The following is a 21,480-nucleotide window of genomic DNA, read 5'->3' as shown; positions in this document are numbered from 1 at the left end:
ACTGCAGACACTGGCCTTACCTAATGTCAGTGCTCTAGGGAGCAGTGGGGGTTCACTGCAGACACTGGCTTTACCTAATGTCAGTGCTCTAGGGGGGGGGGCTACTGCAGACACTGGCTTTACCTAATGTCAGTGCTCTAGGGAGCAGTGGGGGCTACTGCAGACACTGGCTTTACCTAATGTCAGTGCTCTAGGGGGGTGGCTACTGCAGACACTGGCCTTACCTAATGTCAGTGCTCTAGGGAGCAGTGGGGGCTACTGCAGACACTGGCTTTACCTAATGTCAGTGCTCTGGGGGGGGGGGCTACTGCAGACACTGGCCTTACCTGGGCCAGGCTGATGCTCCTGATCAGCCTGTGCAGCTTCTAGCATATAAAGCCAAGGGGAGCTTCCATGCCAGGGGCTCCTCCTTGCAGAGGGTGAAGCAGATGTTAAGAGTGGTGGAAAGGGCTGGTCAGGGAGGACATAGCATGTTTGCAGAGATGCGCTTGGCGAAGACACATCTGATCAGGGAAACACTTGTAGGGAAGATGTCATTGGCTGGAGAGGCAAACGTGGTTAGGGAAGCTCACTCTCTGGGCAGTCATTTGGGAGCAGGTGGGAAGCAAAGAGCCTCAAAGGCTCCTGATGTTGAGTTTGGAGCAGTCATACAGTGCAGGGCTTTGAGCTCTGTAACCACACTGGGTGCTGTGCTCATTCATACATGATCTTAGCTGAAGTGTTCCTGATTAACTGCACCTTGTCCCATTGGGGCCTGACCTGAGTGAGGGCAGTCCACACGGGGGCTTTTCTGAACTTTTCTGAACTCTTGGAGTTCTGCTCCATTTTCTTCAGTAGCTGTGGAGAGCAAGAACATCTTGGAGAACGGTTCTGTAAGTCAGGAGAGAGGCCTGTGTGTTTCAGAAGCTGGAGTCTGGGAGACCTGTGGTTTTCTGAGGGGAGCTTGTAGTGTTGCCTGTGTCTGACTCCAGCGCCTGTTTCTCTGAGGAGGAGGGGCTCTAGAAGCTAGTGACGTTTGGTAAATTGTGTGTCATGTTTTAGTGGTGACACGCTTTGAGGTTAGTGGACAGTTTCTAGTCAGGGTGAGTGTGTCCCTTGCCGTAGCTGTCAGCTGGAGTGGAGGAAAGGTGGTGAGAAGGGTCTGGGTTCGGCTGTCCCTGGCTTCTTGAGTCAGCTCTTAGCTTGTTTTTGCATATTATCTTCACATGTTTTAGTTTGGTGGGCAATACATGCTTATCATACAGAGACAATTATCACCCCTGAATCTGTCGCCAGCTGCAGGGTAACTTGGGGGCCAAGAGGCCTGGAGGTAGCTTAGTACTTGTACAGCTCTCTCATAAGCATCCGTGGCTGGAGTCCTCCAAGGCTTTCTCTAAGGGAGCTGAAGACTTGCCTAAAGCTGCTCTAGAGCTCTCCTTGGTGTGGGTGTGGGATGTCACACTGCTCCGTGCTTTCAGGTGTGGGGGGGTAGCGTTTAAAAAACTGGAGTGAAGAAATGTGGGCAGCTAAATTTGTAAATTGGAGAGGTACTAATGTAAAAACCAGTAAATATTTCATTGTGATTATTCAAGAATAGAGAAATCTTAGGAAAGAGACTAAGGGCCAGTGGTTTGGAGAGTCTGAGCCTGTTGACATCTGAGTGCCCATTTGCTTTGCAAATGTTTTATGTTTGGCCAAGGAGTACCTTCCCACAGCTGGGCCAGTGCCTGTGACCCAGCTCTTATACCTGTGCCTCTGTGTGTGTGGCTTCTTGTCAGGCCTTACTTTTGGAAAGCAGAGTGCGTTAGTGCAGGTACTTGTGGGGAGTGGAGGCCTTTCCCTTGTCTTGGTGGCCTGTACGGACTCTGGCAGATGCTATGTGCTGGGAAGTCACAACTGCTCTTTAGCCAGGGCTCTATGAACAGATTAAAGGGTTCTCAGGAGTAGTGTCTGAGATGAGAGCTCATTGTGTATCCAATCCTCTGTGCTGGTCTCTGTTGTAGCCGTTAGTCAGTGTGACAGATTCTGGACAGTGACAGGCTCAAGCCCATCAGGTTTATTGTAGATACAAGCATACCTATCTCTGTGGTCCTCAGGTGCAGGTGCCAGGGATGCCCTTGGCCACCTCATGTGGCTGCAGGAGGTGTGACTACTGGCCCTTGTTGAGCCATTTGCTCCCTACACTTTTAGAAGCTGTTTTACTTCCCTGGGGTTATGCTGCTGTTGAGATGCATTTACCTGTGTTTTGACCTTCTAGCCTCAGCTGGTTCTGGGTGGCTCCGCACAGCCAGCCTCACTTGGAACAGCCACAGCTGTTCAGGCAGGGACACCTCAACGAACAGTCCCTGGGACCAGCACCACCTCTACAGCTGCCACGGTAAGAACTCCCTTTGAGACTCTTATGGGCAAAGCCAGACCATTGGTATTAGTGGGGAAATGGAGCTGGTATACAAAGGGGCTTGAGAATATTTTGGGACCCACAAGCCAACCAAGAGCAGTGGTGCATTGAAGGGGCCCATGTGAGAACCTGGGTCTGTCTTCCCCTTATGGGGTGACCTGCAGGCGCTGGCCACTGAGGGATGGTAGAAAAGGGCCCTGAGTGTCCTACTTGGGATCTAGGACCCTACAGATGTCTGTGGAAGCCACATATATGTAGCTGCTGAGCGCCTATGGTCTGGGCATCTGTCTGTCTGTCTGTCTGTCTGTCTGTCTGTCTGTCTGTCTGTCTGTGTCTGTTTTCACTGCTTTTCCTTTATGTACTTGGAGCTTTAGAGAAGCTGGGACCATATTTTGCAACTTCTCTTTTTGAATTCTTTGCCAAGTACTTTTAACCATTTCCAGGAGCTGCCTGGGGCTTTGTGTGCTTGTGCACATTTAGGCAGACAGCAGCCCCTGTCCCGAGGTAAGGGCAGTGTCTTGGTAGATGCAGCCTTCCCTTAAAAGGGCTAGTTAAAAGACACAGACTTGGTGGCCTTCAGAGTGGCTAATTGCCCTTCAGAGAAGATTATGGCTCGTGCAAGAAATAGTGTGGTTTTGAAGGAAGTTGAGATGCTGAGTTTACATTTTTCAGACCTGTACACATTTCATTGCAGTGAGGTCCTGTGGGGAAATCTCCTGTAACTTATACCTTTTTTATTTTAATACAGGAAACTATGGAAAATGTGAAAAAGTGCAAAAGTTTTCTATCTACATTAATAAAACTGGCTTCCTCTGGTAAACAGTCTACAGAGACAGCGGCTAATGTGAAAGACTTAGTACAAAGCTTACTGGTAAGAAACTCACATGAAACTCAGCCTCGTCATGCTGTGTGACCTGCAGCCCATGTTCAGCCTGTAGGGCGACCTGGGTGTGCAGGTGAGAGCCTGTGGAAGGATCTGGGGGGTGGGGTGGGGGGGNGGGGGGTGCACTGTTGCCAGGATGTGTGGATTGCTTGGCATGACTTTTCTGGGGACTTGGCTGAGACCCCAGTGTTCCTACTGCACTTAGATGGGTCACCTGAGGGGATGTGCCAGCACTAGGAAGGAAGGGTTAGAGGGCTCCTTATAGAAGGACCTGCCTATGCTTGAGAGTCACAGAACATATGTCTGACAACCAGTGTTGCTTCAGGTGGCAGCCCTTCCCCTTTTAAAACTGAAGGAAACAGGAAGGGTCCTTAAACTCCAGTTTGTAGATAAGGGGTCTCTGCATCTGCCTATGGCCCCACTCCTCTTCTCACCCCCTGAACATGCGATGCTGGTCTCTAAAAGGTGCCTGTGTTACTGGTGTGCAGAACTGACCTCTGCCATTGGTTGGTGCTCCGGTGTCATGGATATTTTATTTTGGCAGCTCGCTGGGGTCAGGGATTGAACTGGGCTCCTTACCTTATGTTGCAGTTAACTCGGTCCCTCTAACCTAAAGCATCTACTTCCTTCCTTGCCTTGTGTTGCAGTTAACTCTGTTCCTCTAACAGAGGAATCTACTTCCTTACTCTGTTTTCTTTCTTTGTTTCTTTGATCAGGAAGCACAGGGATTTTGAAAGTGTTGCTTTCTGGTTTTTGTCTGGTTCCGTCCTGCTCTCCTGGTCCTTTTCCCCTCTGAGGGGTTTTCAGGCCAGGCAGAGGTGTCATGCACCAACCACACTGCTGCCAGCAAGCCCCATCCCTGTCTAGGGCTGTCTTCCCCACCTGCTGGTCCTGTTCACTCCTTAGCTACGTCCACCTTTCATCAGGGCTCTGGGCTCATTCTTATGTGAACTCTTTGTGGCCTTTGACTCCACAGGCTGCCCCTTTTGGCCTTTGCGTCAGTCAGACTGGGGCTTGGCTGCCTGCAGCGCATGCCATTCCCAGGATCAGAAATATCGCCATCCTGTGTGCCTTCCCGTGGCCACTTGTACCCTCCTCAAGCCCAATGAGGGTGTGTTCCTCACCCAGGCCAAGCCAGGCCAGCTGCTGATGCTCTGTGCTCTGCTGGTGCTGATGGCCTCCCTTCTCCCCTGCCAGTTTGAAATCCAGCTTTGTGTTACTCTTAGAAGACTGCTGCCGTAACCCTGCTCCCAGCAGTCTACCATTGCTCTGCCTGCTGTTGCCTTATCTAGGTTTTGCAAACCCTGGACAGATGCTGTAGTAGTGTGGGGTGCCCCTCTTCATGGCTGCGTGACTAGGCCTCTGCCCCACTTCAGGTGTCTAGTGCTCACCCATCTTACAGGCTTCCTCAGTCTTTACACGAGTCTTCAGGTGTCTGAGACAACTGTATGCCTCACTTGTAGACTCTGATGCTTTCCCTTTGGTGCTGGGTAGGCCTACCTATGGTTGCTAGTCTCTCCCAACAGGCTCCCTGTTCCCTGACTGGGCTAGAGTTGCCTTGCCACTCTGTAACATGCATTTGTTTCCTAGCAAAATGCCTGGCACTGTGGGTGCCTGGTGGGACCCAAGTGAAAACACTTGACTGAGAAGCCTGTGGGAGGGTATTAACGCAGACCAGTAACTAGCCAGCTAGAGACATGCTCACCAGCTGCTGCTCAGGGTCCAAGGGGCACAAGATTTGTGCACCCAGGGATCTGCATCTGATACATTGGGCAGTGGCATACTGACACACTTGCTGTCAGAAGGGCTGGACCCATGTGATGCTAGGGTTTATGGTTTGTGCCATGAAGTTGTGTGGAAATACGTCACGGCAGTTGCCATGTGAGGTCGCTGCAATGTCAATATGGTTTGTTTTTCAGGATGGGAAAATTGAAGCAGAAGATTTCACTAGCAGGTTATATCGAGAACTGAACTCTTCACCTCAGCCTTACCTTGTGCCTTTCCTGAAGGTGATTGACTGCTTGTGCTGCAGCAGTGTGGTCCAGTCAGGGGGGCGTCACAGGTTCCACCTGGTGTGGCTGGGACAGAACTGGCTTTCTTGCAGTTCCCACAGATGTGTTACAGCTCTAGCACACTTGTGTAGGGCCAGTACTCCCTGGGGGAGGGCTTGCTTCCATCCAGCATAAGCCTGGGGACCCTGACATTGGCTCCTCTTGGAGATACATTTTGTTTCTGAAGTGCATTGTAGCCAGTTCTCATTAAGAAAGTCCTGGTCAATGAGTATGTTTGGAGTTGAGTGACAGACTGGGGATTAGTGCCTGACACTGTAGATGTATGTTATTACATCTAGATAAAGTGATATTAATCACGGGGCTTTTCTGAAGGATTATACTTTTGAATTTTTAGATACTATAAGCAGTAATGTTCCAGCTGTGCCTGACCCTACATGTCTATCTGTCCTCAGAGGAGCTTACCTGCCTTGAGACAGCTGACCCCAGACTCCGCGGCCTTTATTCAGCAGAGCCAGCAGCAGCAGCCGCCCGCCTCGCAGGCTACGACTGCACTGACGGCTGTGGTGCTGAGCAGCTCAGTGCAGCGTACAGCTGGGAAGACAGCTGCCTCGGTGACCAGCGCCCTCCAGCCCCCGGTCATCAGCCTCACGCAGCCCACACAGGTTGGCGTTGGCAAGCAGGCACCGCCCACACCACTGGTATGAAGGCGCGAGCCTGGCATGGTGCTCTTGCCAGCTGCCATGCCACTAAACTGACCAGCCCTGGCTCGGAGCCCCTTTCTGGAAAGAGCAGGCAAGGAAGCTCCTGCTGGAAAGACGTGTGGTTGTTCTCATGAGTAATTAAAGTGTGAGCTGCAGGTTGAGGCCCACAACTTTGTGTTGTATTTTTCATAGAATGAAGTGAACTTCTTGGCTCACTTACTGGCAGGCCCTATACCTGTTGTTGGGGTTTTCTGTACAGGAACACAGTGTTTAGTGGACCTCTTAGGGCGATTCTCTCAGGACTTTGAGTGATGCCTGAATGTTTTGAACATTCAGTTTTGAACATCCTTTGGGATTGGGAAGGAGATGGGTTGGTCAGGCTTTTGCCTTCCCGGGATAAGCAGGCTGATGGCAGTAGTGCTCAGGAAAGGGGAGGGCTGCTGGCAGGTAGGTCTGGCTTTGTCTGATTTGCATTCCTTCACCAGACGCAGGATGGATGGCTCTTCACTACGAGTTGCATTCCTAGTGTATGTACACCTGCCGTGAACAGCATAGCCTCACTATGTGTAAAAGGCAAACTTCAAAGGGGTTCTATAGTACTGTGTGGCAGAGCATTTATGAGGCCTTAGGTTTATCCCAGCTCTGGGTGGTGGTGGATGACAGACGATTGGAATTGTTGTAAATACAGCTTAAGAATGAGTAGTTGCAGTGCTGTATGCAGGGTGGGTGTTATGGAGACCAGACTCCTGCGTGCTGGCTGACCTGTTAGAGCTTGCTTTTGTCTTTACTCTGTTGGTAGTGAGGAGAAGAGTTGAGAGTGGGCTGAAGGACCACACCTGAGCAGGCTTTCTCACTGGGCAGGCGTTCCTGTGTCCTTTGCCTTCACATGGTTTTAGGAGGGAACTGTGCTGTTCAGCAGTCAGCACCCTGATTTACCCAGAAGGCAGTTCTGTGGAAGAGCATGCTCTCTTTTTGAGGGTCTCACCTCTGGTCCTGGTTCTGTCAGTTGTAGCTTTGAGTTCTGGATTGCGTGTAGAACCATTTCCATTGTGTTCGTTTTAACTGTCAATTTGGGATTACATAAAATCATCTGGGAAGAGTGTTCTTAATGAGAAGTTGTCTAGATCAGAGTGGCGTGTAGGTATGCCTGTGGGGAATGTCTTGGATTTTTGACTTGTGTAGGAAGACTTAACCCTGATTGTTGGTGTCACTGTTTCCTGGGCCCAGAACTGTGTAGCAGCTCAGAAAGCTAGCTGCACAGAAGGGCACAGACAGGTAACATGGCTACATTTGTTTCTCTTGACTGTAGATGTGGTGTGACTAGTCTCAGTTGTTGCCTCTGTGACTTCCCTGCAGGGATAAACTGTGACCAGGAATTGTAAGCCAAGTAAACTTCTTCCATCGGTATTCTGTTATTCTGTCAGGCTGTTTAATCAGTGTCAGAAGTTATACTAGAACAGTGGCTTTTCTTTTCACAAACAGGAACGTGGTGTGTTCAGCCACCTGGTCATTGCTGTATGCTGTCTTGATCTCCCCTCTTATCCCCCAATCTCTGCACACACCCTTTGTGTGCAGCCGAGGCAGATAGGTCAACTTCATGCAAATGGGCCTGAGGCCAGAGAATCTCAGAACCCATGGAAATGAGCCACTTTTCTGTATCTTCATTTAATGGCTTCTTTGTGTAAAACCCTAGCCTGAGTTACTGTGGGCTTGCTCATCCTGTGTGATGTGAGCACCATGTTCTGTTACAAAACCAGTTCTGGTGCAGGCCTCCTGTTACAGGTGCTGCTCAACAAAACACAGCCACCATTTTTTTTTTTTTAAAGCAGAGTTGGGGTTCAAATCCTTGAAGGGTTTCAGAATCCTGCATACACTGTGATACTGTGTTACACCACCAGCCACACAAAAAGGCTCCTTTATATAAACTTCCAGGGAAGCTCTTAGCCCAGAGATTTATGGTCGGGCCGTCAGGGAGCTTCCTGTGGGCCAAGGCAGTATGCAGGACAGCAGAGCTGAGCAGGCCCTGAAGTATGGACCAACCACCCTTCGGCTAAGCATGGTTCCGAGGTGGACAGGCTGTGTTGGGACAGAGAACCAAGTTCTGGGTAGGACTTGGAGAGCCATCTTCACTTCAATAGAAAAATAATCTGACCTTAAAGAGATCTTAGAATAAAAATAGGTCATTCGACGTATGTCCATCAGGTAACAGTGTCAGTCTGCTGACAGGCTGGGAGAAGTCCATGTTCCTTGTGGGGCCTGAGCTCAGTAAACTTTGCTTCGCTGCTGCCCTCTAGGCTATGTGTGGGGTCCTGAGTGTCATGTGCTCGGTGTACTTGCTCTGCTGTACTGTGGCCTGGTGTGGCACTATTCTGTCTTTGTCTAAATCTTTTGAAGCTGTGTGTAGAGCTTGTTGGAGACTTGTTGGGCCAGGCTTTTAGATGTGGAATGAGGTGTACATCTGGACTTCCTGGAGCTTCTGGCAGGGCAAGGTTGGGGTAGCGCCAGTGAAGCAAATAGCTGGCTTCATGGGTCAGTGCGGTGGCCCCTAGGATGTGTGTGCTCATGCACTATGCTGGCTGTGCCCCAGGTGATCCAGCAGCCCCCGAAGCCTGGAGCCTTGATCCGGCCCCCGCAGGTGACCTTGACGCAGACACCCATGGTCGCATTGCGGCAGCCTCACAACCGGATCATGCTCACCACACCACAGCAGATCCAACTGAACCAGCTGCAGCCAGGTGAGGCCCCGGCTGCTGCCACCCAGGACTGGCTAGTCCCGGAAATGGCCAGTTGTGGGACTGGTACTTGATTTCATTTAATCATTGTGATAAAATTAATTTACGCACATCGCTCAGTGACTTCATTTATGAGGTTTGTGCAAGCCATTACCCTTGTCAACGTGGTTTTTAAATTCCCTGAATTGTATACATTACACGGTTAGTATCTATTAGATACTTCTAACTAGACCTTCTAGCTGCCTGTCTCCCTCCCTGGGTGGGTAGGCAGGCAGGCAGCCAGGCCCCTGCAGCTCAGACCCTCTCACACCTTGTGCCAGAGGTCTACATGATTTCAGCCCTCCTCTCTCCCTCTCCCCCTTCCTCTGGCTTCCCTCCTTCTCTCCCTGTCACCTTGTTTTTCCTAGAGTTAGTATAGATCGTGTGGTATGAATGTTGTTCCCACCCTCTAAAAGCCTATAAAAAACCAGGAAACTGCTTTGTTCTTGGGGTTTGAAGGGAAGGTCTTCAAGGCCCCATCATGATGCCTGTGGTGTGACACTTCCTCTTCTGAGGCTCTTCCCATTTCAAGGCCTGACCATGATAAAGTTTCTTCTGAAGTGTAATTCTGTATCAGCTCTTTCTACCAGACATAAGGCCTTTAGATTATAACCGTATTTCCCCCCCCCCGCCCCCCCAAGGCAGCCTCACTGTGTTACCCTGTCCCTAAACTCCTGGGCTCTAGAAATTCTCCTGCTTCAGTCTCCTAGGTGAGACTTTAAATATATAGCATATGTTTGCTTACTCTTAGTCCCTCTCAGGAGTCATTCTTGTACTTTAACAGTTGGAGGGAACTGGGAGTGGTGGTGCACACCTTTAATCCCAGCACTCAAGGGCAGCCTGGTCTTCAGAGCGAGTTCCAGGAACAGAGAAACCTTGTCTCACCCGACCCCCCACCCCCCAAAAGAGTTTGGAGAAATACAGGCCAGTAGATGCTTGAAGAATGCAACTAAACCTTAAAAAAAAAAAACAACTTAGGATTTAAGTGTTAGCTACATACATTTTAAACGTTTATCTATAAACCTTGTTGTACACCTGTGTATATATGTGGCACATACATACACATGGCAAACATACATACATATATATACCTATAACACGTGTGTGTGTTTGTGTGTGTGTGTGTGTGTGTTTATGTGTGTGTGTGTATGGCACACACAAATATATGGCACACACATACACATGGCAAATATACATACATACAACATACATATATATGAATGACACATATATACATATATTTGGCACACACATGTATATATGGGACATATATATATATAAGACATGTGTATATATAGAATACATACATAATATATATGGCACACATACATAGATACGTACAGCACAGGTATTTTTATGGAACATATACATATATATGGCAAGCATACACATATACATATAACATACATATATATGACACATATATGGCACACATACACATGCACACATGACATACATATAACACACATATATGTAACAATACATACATATACGTGTATATACGGCACATACACATATATGACATATGCATATATATAAAACACATGTATATATATATGACACACAATATATATGGCATACATACATATGTACACATAACACACACACTATCTATCTATGACATACATATATATGGCACACACATATACAGGACATATACATATAAAATACACATGTATATATATTTAAAACACACACATATCACATATCTGTTGTAAAGACACATGAGAATGCTTCTTTAGAGTCTGCAGGTGAGGAAGGGATTCAGATAGGGCACAGGGATGGGGTCTGACATAGTCAGTGGCACTATCTTGGATTTGCACTGTAGTTTTTCTAAGACTATTTTTCTGGTTTTTTTTTTTTTTTTTTTNTTTTNTTTTTNTTTTTTTTNTTTTTTTCTGAGACAGGGTTTCTCTGTATAGCCCTGGCTGTCCTGGAACTCACTCTGTAGATGTTTTTCTTTTTTCCTCATGTGTAAGCATGTATTTTTCTTTTTTTTTTTTTTTTTATTTTCTTTATTTACATTTCAAATGCTATCCCGAAAGATTCCCATACCCCTCCCCCCAGCATGTATTTTTCTTTATCTTTTTAAATTGATTCACACATATATACAGCATGTTTTGATAAAATCCACCCTCCTGCCCATCTCCCAACTCCTTTCAGACCCAACATCTCCCTTCCAATTCTGTGCATTTAAAAAAACAAAACAAAACAACAAACTCTCTTAAGTCTGTTGGTTCTGCAGGTTACGTGAATGGGTACAGGGCTATCCACCGGAGCATGAGCAGCCTATCTAGGGCTGCATCCTTGGAGAAACAGCTAGGAGCCCCTTCCTATCCATGCTAGAATTAAAAACAGTACAAACAAAACACCTCAACAACTTTGTTTCCTGTGTGGGGGTGTTTTGCCTGCGTGTATGTCTGTATACCGTGTGCGTGCCTTGTGTCCCCGAAGGCCAGAAGAGGGTGTTGGATCCCCTGAAAGTGATGTCAGCCATTATGTGGTTGCTAGGAATTGAACCTAGGTCCTCTGGAGGAGGAAGTGCTCTTAATCACTGAGCCATTTCTCCCTTCCTCTCCTATGCTGGGATTTTAATGGGCTTGATCTTAGCAGATGTTGAATTTGCAGTCATAGCTGCTTTGAGTTTATATGTGCAAGGGCCATTCATATCTAGAAAACAGTTTCCTAGCGGTCTTCCATGGTCTCTTGGCTCTTAGTGTCTTTACGACTCCTCCTTCAGGGACGATCACTGAGCCTTGAGGGGAGAAGTGGTGGTAAAGGTGTCCCATTTAGGGCTGAGCATGCTACAATCTCTTATTCTCAGCATTCTGACCAAGGGGTGTGTGTGTGTGTGTGTGTGTGTGTGTGTGTGTGTATACAGGTGCCCACAGAGTTCAGAAGATGGCATTGGATCCTTGGAGCTGTAGCTGTAGTTGCAGGTGTTGTGAACTGGGTGCTGGGAGCCGAGTGTGGGTCCTCTAAAGAGCAGTGCAAGCACTTAACCACTGAGCAGCCCAGCCTTGTAACTTAAATACGTGTGCACTGTGGAGCTCAGAGTTTTGAGAGTGTCACTGTGATGAGTGAAGAGATGGCAGTTTCTCCCTGGGCTTGTGAAGCCAGCAGAGTCAGTCCTCTAGTAACAGCCTCTGGTGTCCACTGTGTCTTTGACTTTGCAGTCCCTGTGGTGAAACCCACCGTGTTACCTGGAACCAAAGCCCTTTCTACTGTATCTGCACAAGCAGCTGCTGCACAGAAAAACAAGCTCAAGGAGCCGGGGGGAGGCTCCTTTCGGTAAGGACGGAAGCCCTGAAGCCTTTAGGGAGAGCATGGGAGGGGCTCAGGTTGTCTGTCGACTTCCCTACTGGGTCTTCCCTACTGGCTCTTGGCACTGGTTCTGCTTGGGTCTGACCACACATCTGTCAGTGTGAGCTCCTGGCGTGGATGCCAAGTATGGGCTTGCTTCATACCCTCTGCAGGGATGAAGAGCAGGTCAGCTGACTTGGTGCCAACAGAGCTCACCGAGGTGACCACCATTTATAATAAAGATGGCCCTTGACACTCTGCTCACTGTGACTCTTGATGAACAGAACAGCCTTCCTGGACATGGCTATTTCTTGCGATTCTTGTGTGTGCACCAGAGGCCAAACTGACCTTGACTGTGACTGAGCAATAGTGGTTGTTTGAATTTCAGGGAGATTCTTCATCTCCAAAGCTATTAAGTGGGACTAGATAGAGTTAGGAGCTATATTGGCTCTATAGGGTAAAGAGCAACCAGGCAGAGCAGGACAGGTCACCTGAGTGGATCAGGAGAGAGGCTAGGTGTGTATATAGGCATGCTTAGGAACTGCAGTGGAGGGTAGGGCTCCTATTTGGTCTGTTGGAAGAGCCTAGGTACACCCATTCCCCGCACTCATATCTTACCTACTAGAAGCATAAGGCCAGGGCTGCTCTTCAGGAGAGAGTGGTCAGAGCAGGAACAAGCAAAGACAGCATGAGCTGTGGCTGCCTCATCACATCAGGGCAGGGCTCAGGTGGGAACATGCGTTGGGCTGGGCTCCTTCCTATAGTCCAAGCTGAGATCATCATCTGGGTGATCAGCAAATAGGGCAGGCCCAAAAGGCTGAGTAGAAGTGAGCCTCTGACTAGCTTGTAAGCAGTAGGAAGGTTGAGCATGTTCAAGGCTCAGGATGCCTCTGACATCCTGGTCAACACTGAGGTGTCAGTCTCAGAGTACACACAGTAGCAGGTAGCAGGGTAGGAAGGGCAGTGTGGTTCAGTGAAGACCTCTAAGGGTCAGTCTATGAGGAGGACTCTCCTGCCATCCTATGCGTGTGTGCCAAGGGTGTACGTGTTAAAGACAGGCTGAAGGGTGTTCAGTGAGGGAAACTGGAAGGACTGTTGTTAGATGTAGACCTCCCCAGTGAAGAGGTTGGTTTTGGGACGGTGGCCATATGTGGATGGGTTCTTATGTTGGGCCATTTTCATAAACAGACATCTGTCTGGGACTGGTTGGTAGAGCTCTGTGGTGGCTCTGAGTGAGTTTTGTGCTTGCTCTTCCTCTACCTCCTCTGAAAGCTGTGACTGAGGGAAGAAATTTTTTTTTCTTTCCTTGAGAAGTTATCAGGTAACATGGAGTCTTCAAATTAACAAATGGTGTTCTGGGTTTTATTTTCTTGTGGTGTGTTTTCTTGGGACGTACTGTGGACTGTGGGCACAGAGCTCTCTGTGGACTCAGTTTACCTGTGACCCCACACAGTTCTTCCTCTGAACACTAATTTTTAAACAAGGCAGCAAGACAGTGTCAGACAAAAGGACAGGGCCCGTGTAGGAACCTCATGTGTGTCGGTCCATCTCAGTGTCCCTCTGCTATTCCCTTTCCCTTGCAAGCTGCCACTGAATGAGAACCACCTTAGTTATGATTTCTTCACACCACAAGAATGTTCCTCTCCTTTTGCAGGGACGATGATGACATCAATGATGTTGCGTCAATGGCTGGAGTGAACCTGTCTGAAGAAAGTGCAAGGATATTAGCCACAAACTCTGAGTTGGTGGGGACGCTGACCCGGTCCTGTAAGGACGACACCTTCCTCCTCCCCGCGCCTTTGCAGAGGAGGATGCTGGAGATAGGTGCGTCTGAACCAGATGATGTCACGGGGTGCCGTGTCCAGATCTCTGTCCGATGTGCTCCGTGACCCTGGCAAGACTCAGTCTACCCTTCTGCAGTAGCTCCACTGCCTTGTCTTGGGCTCACCCCTTAGAGGCTCCACTGTTGGTTGGCAGGTAGTAGAAGGTGGGCAGTGGCCATCTGCTTCCTGCTTAGATTGCCTTTGATTGTGCAGAGCAGTAACTAGTGGGTGAGAGAAGCCAGTGCCGTGATAAAGAAAAGCTGGGTAAGTACCATAAAGTGCTTTTTTTCTGCATGGCCTGCAGGTAAAAAGCACGGCATCACGGAACTGCATCCAGATGTAGTGAGTTACGTGTCTCATGCCACACAGCAAAGGCTGCAGAATCTTGTAGAAAAAATATCTGAAACGGCTCAGCAGAAAAACTTCTCTTATAAGGTAATGAGGCTGTTTTCCTGGGGAGAATGTCCATGTTCTCACCTCCTGACCTGGGCTCTCTGGAAGCCTTGCCCTGGTTGTTCCTGTGCTCACTCTTAGCCACACATGTGCTCTTACATCTGGGCTGGGGAAGTACTCTGCAGTTATCCCTTGGAAGATGAGGCTGTGAGCTTAAGAGACTATGGAGGGAGTCTTGTATTCTTATTCCATCTAAAGTGCCCAGTTCCTGTAGCCTGGCCCATCTTGAGCCATGAGCTGCAACTACAGGCTCTCTGCTGTGTGTGTGTGTGTGTGTGTGTGTGTGTGTGTGTGTGTGAGAGAGAGAGAGAGAGAGAGAGAGAGAGAGAGAGAGAGAGAGAGGTTTTCGACCAGAATGTGTCGTGAGCAGTTGCGCAGATGAAGGAGTCTGTATCTGATCCTTGAGAGCAGCTCACTGTGCACTGCCAGCTTTAAAAACACTTCTCAGGTTGGAATTGGTAGTGCACATCTTTATTCCTAGTACTAGGGAGGCAGAGGGAAATGGATCTCTTTGAGTTCAAGCACAGCCTTGTCATCTATAAATCGAGTCCCAGGACAGCCAGGGCTACACAGAGAAGCCCTGTCTCAAAAACAAAAACAAACACTTCTACACAGAAAGACTTAAATATCTCTTAAAAATGCCAAAGTGTATCAGATGGGATTCCTTGTAACTGGATGAGACTCGCTGTCCTTGTGAGGTCATAACTGGAGTGGTGAGGTGTGAACAGCTGCTACCACCATGGAACTGTGTGCACACTGTCCAGCTGTGTGAGGCACGCTCATGTTTGTTGAAGTTCCAAATCTGTGGTAGACAGTGATTTTACTGACTTTTTTGTTTTGTTTTGTTTTGTAGGACGACGACAGATATGAGCAAGCGAGTGATGTCCGGGCTCAGCTCAAATTCTTTGAACAACTGGATCAGATTGAAAAGCAGAGGAAAGATGAGCAGGAGAGGGAGATCTTAATGCGGGCAGCAAAGGCAAGTTAATGTCTCCAGCTCAGGCTCAGCTTGCAGAGTGCCTGTCCCAGCCACTTCCCGGGCACACTGGCTTGTTGTGCTCATACTCTGGAGGAAGGTGTTGTGAGTGGAGCTGGTAGGTGGGGTACTTCAGCTGCCGGAGGATGCACTGCAGTTGGAGATTTGATATAAGAGATGTGGCTCTCTCGTGTTGTTGGTTAATTAATTTTTAAAAGTTTTGTTTTATTTTTGAATTAAGGTCTTACTTATTATGTAGCTTTGGCTGTCCTGGAACTCGCTGTGTAGACCAGGCTGGCCTTGAACTTACAGAGATCTTCCTGCCTCTGCTTTCTGAGTGCTGGGGTTAAGGAGTGTAACACTATGCTGGTGGTGTGGGCTTCTTTAAGATTCTGACTTCTTCCCTTCCCTGTGGTTCACATTGCCCTTCAGTCAGTGCACTCAGGGCTGAGTGTGGGAACTTTGTGTATGATCAAAGTCATCTAGAGATGTTAATCCCAGTGTCAAGATTTTTGTGCAGTAGGAGGAGTTGAATGCCAGCCTCAGCTGCTGAGCCCAGTATGTCTGGAAGCTCTGTCCAGGCTTTCTTTCTCAGTCTACACTGAGTCAGAGGCATATAACAAAACTGGTAGCCATATGCCTAAGACTCTTACTGCATCTGGGTGGCAGCGAAGATTTTTTTTTTTTTTTTGTCATTTGGATAGAAAGCTTTATAGAATTAGCAGGCACTGTCTCCTGGCTAGGTGCTGCTGTAGATTGAACATGTGTCTGTAGATTGGACATGGCGCTGCGGGTCAGTGATGCGCATGGAAGGAAGGCATGACTCTTCCCTCTCTCCTTCTTTCAAAAACAGTCTCGATCCAGACAAGAAGACCCAGAGCAATTAAGGTTGAAGCAGAAAGCAAAAGAGGTGAGCTTCTTCTCTGGACTCCTCACTGGCCTCGCAGCTCATGTTCATGCTCGGTGCCCGCAAAGAGAGGGTGGTTAAGAAACTCGGAGTTTCTGAATGTGCACATCCATTGCTCATTCATGCTCTCGGGTGACCAGTCAGCACAGGCTCTTTCTGTTCTGTCTGCATTTGGTTGGAGAGGACCTGTCACTTTTCTGTGAGGTTAGGCTCCCTAAATCCCTTCTTCTAATCTTTTGAGCATTTTAAGGTAAGCTTCTGTTTTAAAAGTTTTGTAATTATTTTTGGTTACAGACACGTCCTTAGTTTTAAGAGCCTCAACTTTCAAGAAGTTGTAACTTGGGCTGGAGAGATGACTCAGTCAGTGGTTAAGAGCACTGACTGCTCTTCTAGAGGTCCTGAGTTCAATTCCCAGCAACAACATGGTGGCTCACAACCATCTGTCATGGGATCTGGTGCTGTCTTCTGGTGTGTCTGAAGACAGCTACAGTATACTCATATAAATAAAATTAAAAAAAAATCTTATTAAAATAAGAAGTTGTAATTTAGGAAACTTGAGAAAGTTCTTGGTAGCTGTTGCTTGCTACATTTGCAGTAAGAACTCTCAAAGCAATGATAGTTCTGTTTCCTTCCCAACATGAAGATGCAGCAGCAGGAGCTGGCACAGATGCGACAACGAGATGCCAACCTCACTGCACTGGCAGCGATCGGGCCCAGGAAAAAGAGGAAAGTGGACTGCACTGGGCCAGGATCAGGAGCAGAGGTACAGCAGAACATGAGGCTGAGGTCTGGAGGGGGTGGGAGAGCGCCTTCCTTGAGTAGCCAGGGGAGCTCCTGGGCTTCCGTAGAGGTGTGGTCTTGCATTGGACACTTGATTTTCAAGTCACCTTTTTGTGCATATAATGAGCAAAAACACATACTCACATGGTCGGCTCTGCTGGGGTTTAGCCTGACTTGAAAAAGCATGGGGTGGAATTCAGGATCAGCTCTAGTGGAGACAGTGTGAGGCAGCCTGCAGGATGTGTGACCCAGAGAAGTGGCCGCCTGTTCCGTGGTCCAAAGTCTGAGTGTCATATATGCTGCCCTAGTGGTTACTTTTGCTTTAACCCGTTAGTTGTCATTCGCATTTAGAAGAGCGCTGCAGGCCTGTGTGTCTACTGCTCAGCTGTCTTCACTGTTGCTGCTAAGGATGCTGGGTCTGTTCTGTGCATCATGGTCCCTCGGCTTGGAGGCTGGCGGGGCTGGCGTCTGTGTGCCTGCACTGGGCGTGCTTATTCTTGCCTGTGCACTCTCTGCACTGGGTTTCTAGGGTGCTAGTGCATGCTGTCACTTTTCCTGTCCTTGCCTCTGTGTGTAGTACATCTGGTCTGACTGCTGACACTTCCGGCCTTTCCTTATGAGGTTTTCTGTGTCTTGGGTTCAGTCTCTGGGTGGTCAGCCTGATTCTTCCATTTGCTGAGCTGTTTAGACTCACATGTGGGTCTGTGCCTTAGAGTACATTTGTAACACATGGGTCCTTCTTTTCTTTGGGTGTGTTCTGTTCCCATCTCTCTTCCTCTTGGTCTCTGTTACACAGGCACTAGACTGTGGAATGGCACATAGTCACAGGCACTAGACTGTGCTGTGGTTTCCAGTCACACACGCACTGGACTGTGGTGTGGCCCATGTTCATTTGCATCACTGTTTTCCTCATGCTCCTTGGCCAGAGTGGAGTCGTGCCAGCTCCTGTTGGCTGTTGAGCTCCAGTGCAGTTCCCATTTACAAACGGATTTCAGTTGAGAATCCAGAGCAGTGGGTTTCCACCTGTGGTCGAGTGAGACCCCCGTGGGGGTCGCATATCAGACATCCTGCATATCAGATGTTTACATTATGATTCATAACAGTAGCAAAGGTACAGTTTATGAAATAGCAGTGAAATAATTTATGGCTAGGGGTCTCCACAACATGAGGAACTGCGTTAAAGGGTGGAGGCATTAGGAATGTTATAGAACCATTGGTCTATAGCTATGTTATTGAACTATAGGCTATTGTTGTACAGACTTTTTGCAAGCATCCATCTAGTGAGTGGCAGACTTCCCTGCCTGCCACTTTATGATGGCTGGATCTCTCCTGTGTCGTTGGACATATGTATTGAAGCTTCCAGCCTCAGTTTCCCCTCACTGCTCTCCCTCTGTCATGGACTGCTTTTCCCATCTAGTGCTTGTCTGGTGCCTGTCACCTGAATGCTGGGCACCTTGGATCCGATGTGATGAGGCTCCTGGGTGGCTTTTCTATGAAGAATGTGGGCTGGACTCTTGTTTTAGCAGCCACTTCAGTCCATTCAAGTGGGCCCATTTGCTGTTTATTCTGTTATTACAGTTCTGTGCAGATACGGGGCATTTTTTTTCCAGTCCAGTACAACACAGCACCCCTGTCTGTGTGTGGCTTTGGCTATTTTTACATGCGTCTTAATGGAGAATGACCCTTTATCCTGGGGAGGCTTGGATAAAATCTGAGTTGAACTCTCGTGTTGCCACCAGCCTCTTAGTCTATTTTGCTTTTATCCCCATAGAATCTGCTGTCTGCTTTGCTTGGTCAGTCCTGTCCTGCTGTGGAGGTGTGCAGGCAGACTGGGTCAGCTCAGAGTAGTGACTTCAGCAGGGCAGTACTGTCCCTGCCAAGGACTGTTGACCCATCTCCAGCCCTAGTGCCAGCAGTGATTCCCTGTGCAGTGTTCAGAGACAGAAGGATAGAGGGGGAAAGGGGTAACATTATCGTTAAACTACTTCCTGCTGATCAGGGCGTAAGTTCCTTAGGGCAAGTTTGATCTTCATCAGTATATCTAATTTCTTGTTCTTTACACACTACTTAACAAACTGACCAACAGCAATCAACAGCAACCACTAATCCATCACCAACCACCAACTCTTGGGGCCCTGACATTATATACCCTCTGAAAAGTTCCCAGAATTCTAAATGTCCCACAACTGTAGAAACCATCTATAACTGGCAAAATCATGCCCTTACTAGAGCATGAGGCAAATCATAGCTTTTGTGGTCAGTTTGAAGCAGCCCCACCACTGGAATTAAAATGAAAACATTCCTATAATATTTCTGTCTTTTTCAAAGAGACAAAATTCTCACTACACAAATAAGGTAGCCATTAATTTGTGGCCTAGCATGCGCATGTGTACAGACAGTGCACACACACGTGTGCATACACATTCATGTCTCTTTAGCATCTTCGGTTTCTTTACCTGTACTTGTAACGTTGTTTGTTTTGAGACAGCAGCTCCTGCAGCCCAGACTGGACTTGAACTTGCGTTCTGACTAAGCATTACCTTAAATTCACTGAACCCCTCCTTATCAAGTTTGGGGATTACCAGTTTGTGCCACCATGACCCGCCCTGTATTCATTTTTATTTTTGTTTTCCTTGTTTTGGTTTTTGAGACAGGTTTTCTCTGTGTAGCCCTGGCTGTCCTGGGAGTCATCATGCAGACCAGGCTGGCCTTGAACTTAGAGATGCATCTACCTGTCTCTGCCTCTTGAGAGCTGGGATTAAAGGTGTGCACCAGTGTTCCCTGTTTCTTTACAGGTTTTTGATTGCATGGCTGGCCTTAAACTCAGTCTTTCACCTCCCAAGTGCTGGGGTAACCTATGCTCACAGCCACTCCTGGCTTCTTTGTAAAGGCTGTTGTGCTTAAGGAAGGCTTTGTCTGTGTTCTTGTGGTTCCTTTCATCCTGACACAGTTTGTAAATGTCCCTGGTCTCACTAATGTAACGGTGTCTTCTCTTCACACCTTCTGCCTGCTTCTCCCCTGAGACCTGTGAGGTTGGCCTCCTGGAGATGTTCCTTTTCAGCTCTAGGCTAATTGAACCTGTGTCTTAGCGGTTTGGGGGAAGATGAAGCCAGCCTCCAGCAACTCAGCCGTGCTTCTTGCTGCTGCCATCCAGTGGTGGCTGATCACATTGTCCTGACCTGCAGGTTGGTTAAAGGCAAGGTGCCATGCTTTCTCTTGCCTTGGTAAGTTAATCACTGGGAGCTGTTGTCACTGCTGTGGTGCCCTGGGCCCTCGCTGTGTTGCAAGCCTTGGTTTGCATAGTTTACAAAATTCAGAGCTTTTTGCATGACCGCCTTTCTGACCTTCATCACTCTTTTTTCCTTCTCTTTTCTGATTTTCCTTCTCTTCCTGGACTTGCTTATCATTCCTTTTGTGTGTCCTCACCGGCCTCTTCTGTCTTTCCTCTCTGTAAGGGCAGTGCTTCTTGCTGTGGCCAACCCTGAATGAGTGTAGCGTTCATTGCTCTGAACATCCAGGGCCTGTTGCTCATAGGCACAGCCTGCCCTTTGTTACCTCTGCTTGACTAGGAACTTGTCTGTGGGTGTGCTCTACCTCCAAATGTGGCACCTAGGTGTTGTGTTTCTCGTGGGGTGATGGCACCCTCTCCTGGCAGTACTGAGAACTCTTGTACCACATCCTGCTGCGATTGCTCAGGACCTCTGCTGACTCTATGGACGCTTGTTTTGTAGACCCTGAACCCCCCTCATTTCTTCTCCCTCATTCCTCCTTGTTCTCCTGTCTGAGGACCCATTGCAGCCTGTGAGGCTCCTTTCTCACTGCCTGTCTTTGGACCACCTGGGTATATGTCCTAGGTTCCTTCCATCTCCACCTGTTGTGAGCAACCTTGCTGAGAGTGTGGTCATGCTGTAGGGGTGGCATCCTCTCTTCTAACACCCCTGGCTTTGCATGGGGACATTTTCTCCCAGGGGTTTCATTAGAGTTTTGCACTGGAGAGGTGGCCAGGTTGTCCTGGTGCTGAGCCTTTTAGAATTGATACCATTTCTTAGCAGAGTTCTAAGTGTCTATTAGTGTTCTTCAAATGTTTTGCAGTGAGCATGGCTCATGTGGGGCACTTCACAGAAGTGAAGGCAAAAATGCTATCTATAAGGATGGTAGCCATTGATAGGTTTGGTCCTATGTTGGCTGCTTTTCCAATGCTACTCTGACCTAATGGCTGACTATGAGACATTGGTGCAGATTCATGGTCTTAGAGGTTTTCCCAGGAACACTCACTCTGAGGTGCAGCGCTCTAGCCTATTCCTGGAGTGGGACTCCTTGGTAGAGAAAAGAGACAGATTGTAACATTGTAACCCTGTGACCTTGGGGAGGAGTAAAGCCCAGTGCTTCCCTTAGGACATAGCACTAGCTACACAGGCCCTGTGTATAACAGGCTGGCCTTAATAGATGCAGCTAGAAAGACAAGAAATAGACTCACTTTTTTTTTTTTTTTTT

General features: G+C 48.2%; 1 protein-coding gene across 1 annotated transcript in view; it reads left to right on the top strand.

Annotated features, from left to right (window-relative positions):
- Taf4 (TATA-box binding protein associated factor 4) overlaps positions 1-21,480 on the top strand; it is a 61,864-nt gene that overhangs the window by 36,756 nt on the left and 3,628 nt on the right. Inside the window, exons 5-15 of the mRNA XM_029535761.1 lie at positions 2,237-2,356; positions 3,126-3,248; positions 5,180-5,269; positions 5,725-5,970; positions 8,561-8,708; positions 11,921-12,035; positions 13,702-13,871; positions 14,175-14,305; positions 15,177-15,302; positions 16,153-16,209; positions 16,850-16,969. Coding sequence (XP_029391621.1) covers positions 2,237-2,356; positions 3,126-3,248; positions 5,180-5,269; positions 5,725-5,970; positions 8,561-8,708; positions 11,921-12,035; positions 13,702-13,871; positions 14,175-14,305; positions 15,177-15,302; positions 16,153-16,209; positions 16,850-16,969 — 1,446 coding nt within the window. The remainder of the gene's footprint in view (positions 1-2,236; positions 2,357-3,125; positions 3,249-5,179; positions 5,270-5,724; positions 5,971-8,560; positions 8,709-11,920; positions 12,036-13,701; positions 13,872-14,174; positions 14,306-15,176; positions 15,303-16,152; positions 16,210-16,849; positions 16,970-21,480) is intronic.

This window comes from Mus pahari, chromosome 3 (assembly GCF_900095145.1).
Source record: "Mus pahari chromosome 3, PAHARI_EIJ_v1.1, whole genome shotgun sequence".
In the NCBI taxonomy this organism is placed as follows: Eukaryota; Metazoa; Chordata; class Mammalia; order Rodentia; family Muridae; genus Mus; species Mus pahari.
This window is presented reverse-complemented; position numbering and strand designations above follow the sequence as displayed.